The sequence below is a fragment of the Fulmarus glacialis genome, unplaced genomic scaffold (assembly GCF_000690835.1).
Source record: "Fulmarus glacialis isolate BGI_N327 unplaced genomic scaffold, ASM69083v1 scaffold22322, whole genome shotgun sequence".
Classification (NCBI taxonomy): domain Eukaryota; kingdom Metazoa; phylum Chordata; class Aves; order Procellariiformes; family Procellariidae; genus Fulmarus; species Fulmarus glacialis.
Window position 1 is genome coordinate 14195 of NW_009196247.1, and position 2301 is coordinate 16495.

At 37.7% G+C, this 2301-nt stretch overlaps 1 protein-coding gene across 1 annotated transcript in view; it reads right to left on the reverse strand.

Moving 5' to 3' along the window:
• Positions 1-2301, reverse strand: part of CPNE4 (copine IV) — a gene marked incomplete at its 5' end in the record, with an annotated part of 55438 nt that overhangs the window by 9380 nt on the left and 43757 nt on the right. Inside the window, one exon of the mRNA XM_009572155.1 lies at positions 325-458. Within this exon, the coding sequence (XP_009570450.1) occupies positions 325-458 (134 nt within the window). The remainder of the gene's footprint in view (positions 1-324; positions 459-2301) is intronic.

The following is a 2301-nucleotide window of genomic DNA, read 5'->3' on the forward strand; positions in this document are numbered from 1 at the left end:
TCATCTTCTTGTATGATCAACACCTTAGGGCTTGGCCCTAAATTTTTGTAACCTTAGTGGTGCCATTTATGTTTCCACAGTGAAAAACTGGATGTGTTACAGTAAAACAGCTCAGTGGGGAAAGAATTTAAAGTTGTGACTATGGAAGCTATAAAGACTAGATACATTGCTCCAGCTGACACAGACTCAAGCTGCCTTCTGTGAAGGCAGTTAGTGAAAACTGTGAAGGCATGATTCACATACATGAAAACACCTTGTTTTGATGGCCTACAAGAGACCCATCATAAGACAAGAAAAAAGCCAAACACAGCATGACGCCCTTACCGAGGCCTCCTTGGTATTGGTTTCCTCTGATGCTGATTTTGCCACCTTCTGGATGATGGGAGCAATGTTTGTCGGCCCATACAGCTGCAGCTTGGGAAGGCAGCTCTGATAAGCCTCCACAACACCTTGTATTCCTGGCATGAAAAGCCACACAAAAGGCAAATAAATGTGGAGCATATCACCAATATCATGCGTGTTTCAAATGTAAATAAAAGATGGGTGCTTAATGAATAAATTCAAAATATCACATGATTAGCAAGGACTAACAACTTCAAATAATTTCCGAGAAGCTGTCTCTAGCTGCCTTGAGTCTAGTTTGTAATATATAATTCATTATACCATGCTTCTCCTTCCCAGCAGTTTTTAATGTCTATTTTCCAGGTATCAGCTTGCAATGCAATAGCTTCCATCCTTCTCAGTTCAAGGTGTAAGTAATCACTTCCTTATCACCAGCTAAGATTCAGGCTAAAAGGGTAGACACAAATTAAAAACACTTCAACACTTCTCTCTCCTCCTCTTCAGATAAGTATTTATTTCTGTTTATCATGGTAGTTACCAGCAAATTTGTCCTTTGTACTTACAACCTAGAGCTGTCAAGGAATTCAAACATCTTTTCAAATACCTGACTCCCCTGTGCTAAGAAGATAATTTTTCAGGGTGAATTTGCATAATTGCTCAATTGCGACTATGACCAAAAGCTGTGAAATCTTGGAAGAAGCAGCAGGATGCTTTGCAGTCTACAGAAAAATGAGCTTTAGTCAAGAAGTTTTGATGGAGAACTAGCTATTTTTGGCTTTTTCATTTCAGGATATATAGCCAGACCAGGGAGAACAGACTTCTGCTGACACACTTGACAGATCACAGAATGGAAATTGGTGTTTTCAATCATTGAGAAGAAGGATTTCTTGAAGTGATGCATGTTAGCCTCTGCATTCAGAACTCCCAGCTTACCAGACCTAAAGGATTAGCGGTCTAAAGTTGGAAAGAAAGTGATAGACTGAAGAGCTTTGTAAAGGATGCTGAAGAATGAAATGACTTCAGTAAGATCCTAAGCCAGTTTCAGTTTGCACTGAGACTAGCTCACTCATGAGGTTTTACTCAACCGTGTTTACAGGATGTATGGGTGCAGACCCGTTACTAACAAATCACAGGCAATTGTAATTGCTTTACAACGGTACACCTGAACCTCCTATAAAAAAATGGTGGAGAACGCAGCCTTCTCTCTTTATAGATAGTTACAAACATATTTTTCCACTGCAGTGCTCACAGGCAAAAGAACATGCTCCAATTATAGCTATGATTGGCTAAAGTGTAGAGTAATGTTACAAAATCGCCCTTGGTAATTCCAGTGACTAAATTACGTATTGCAAAACGGACCTTTTGTTAACTCCCAATTTTAAACCTGCTAAGGATTTCATTACATATACTTACTGATCTTGCATGAAGGCCTCATAAATCTTCCCTAAGATGATGACAAGATACACTGTAGTTTTTTTTCTTATGCATTAAAATAGTATGAGATAAACCTTACTCCCTGCATTCCACACAGATTTAGCATGGTTCATGTCAGAAAGTTGCTTTCATCTTAGAAAGAAACATGTTCTAGAAACATAATTTCTTGTACACTATCTCAGATTAGTATCTTTTAGAAGTATCTACTGTCCTTCTATATTCAGATCCAACAGGATATGTGAGTGGCTTACTTTGTAGCTTACTTTCTTGGACTCCTTTATTTTAGGGAGAACCAATGTGCATTTTTCTTCACAATTCAACTCTTCACATTTTTCAATGGAATTCACTTTCAATAGCTCTGATGAAATACAGTGTATGCATATATATATGGGTTTAAGATGCGCATAAAATGCATGCATGTGTAGAAGCATTCATTCAGATTAGAGGTTGTCACTTTTTTCCTCAGACAATGAAGACTAAAAACTAAGCATAAAACCATAAATAGAATATATTATAAATATATTA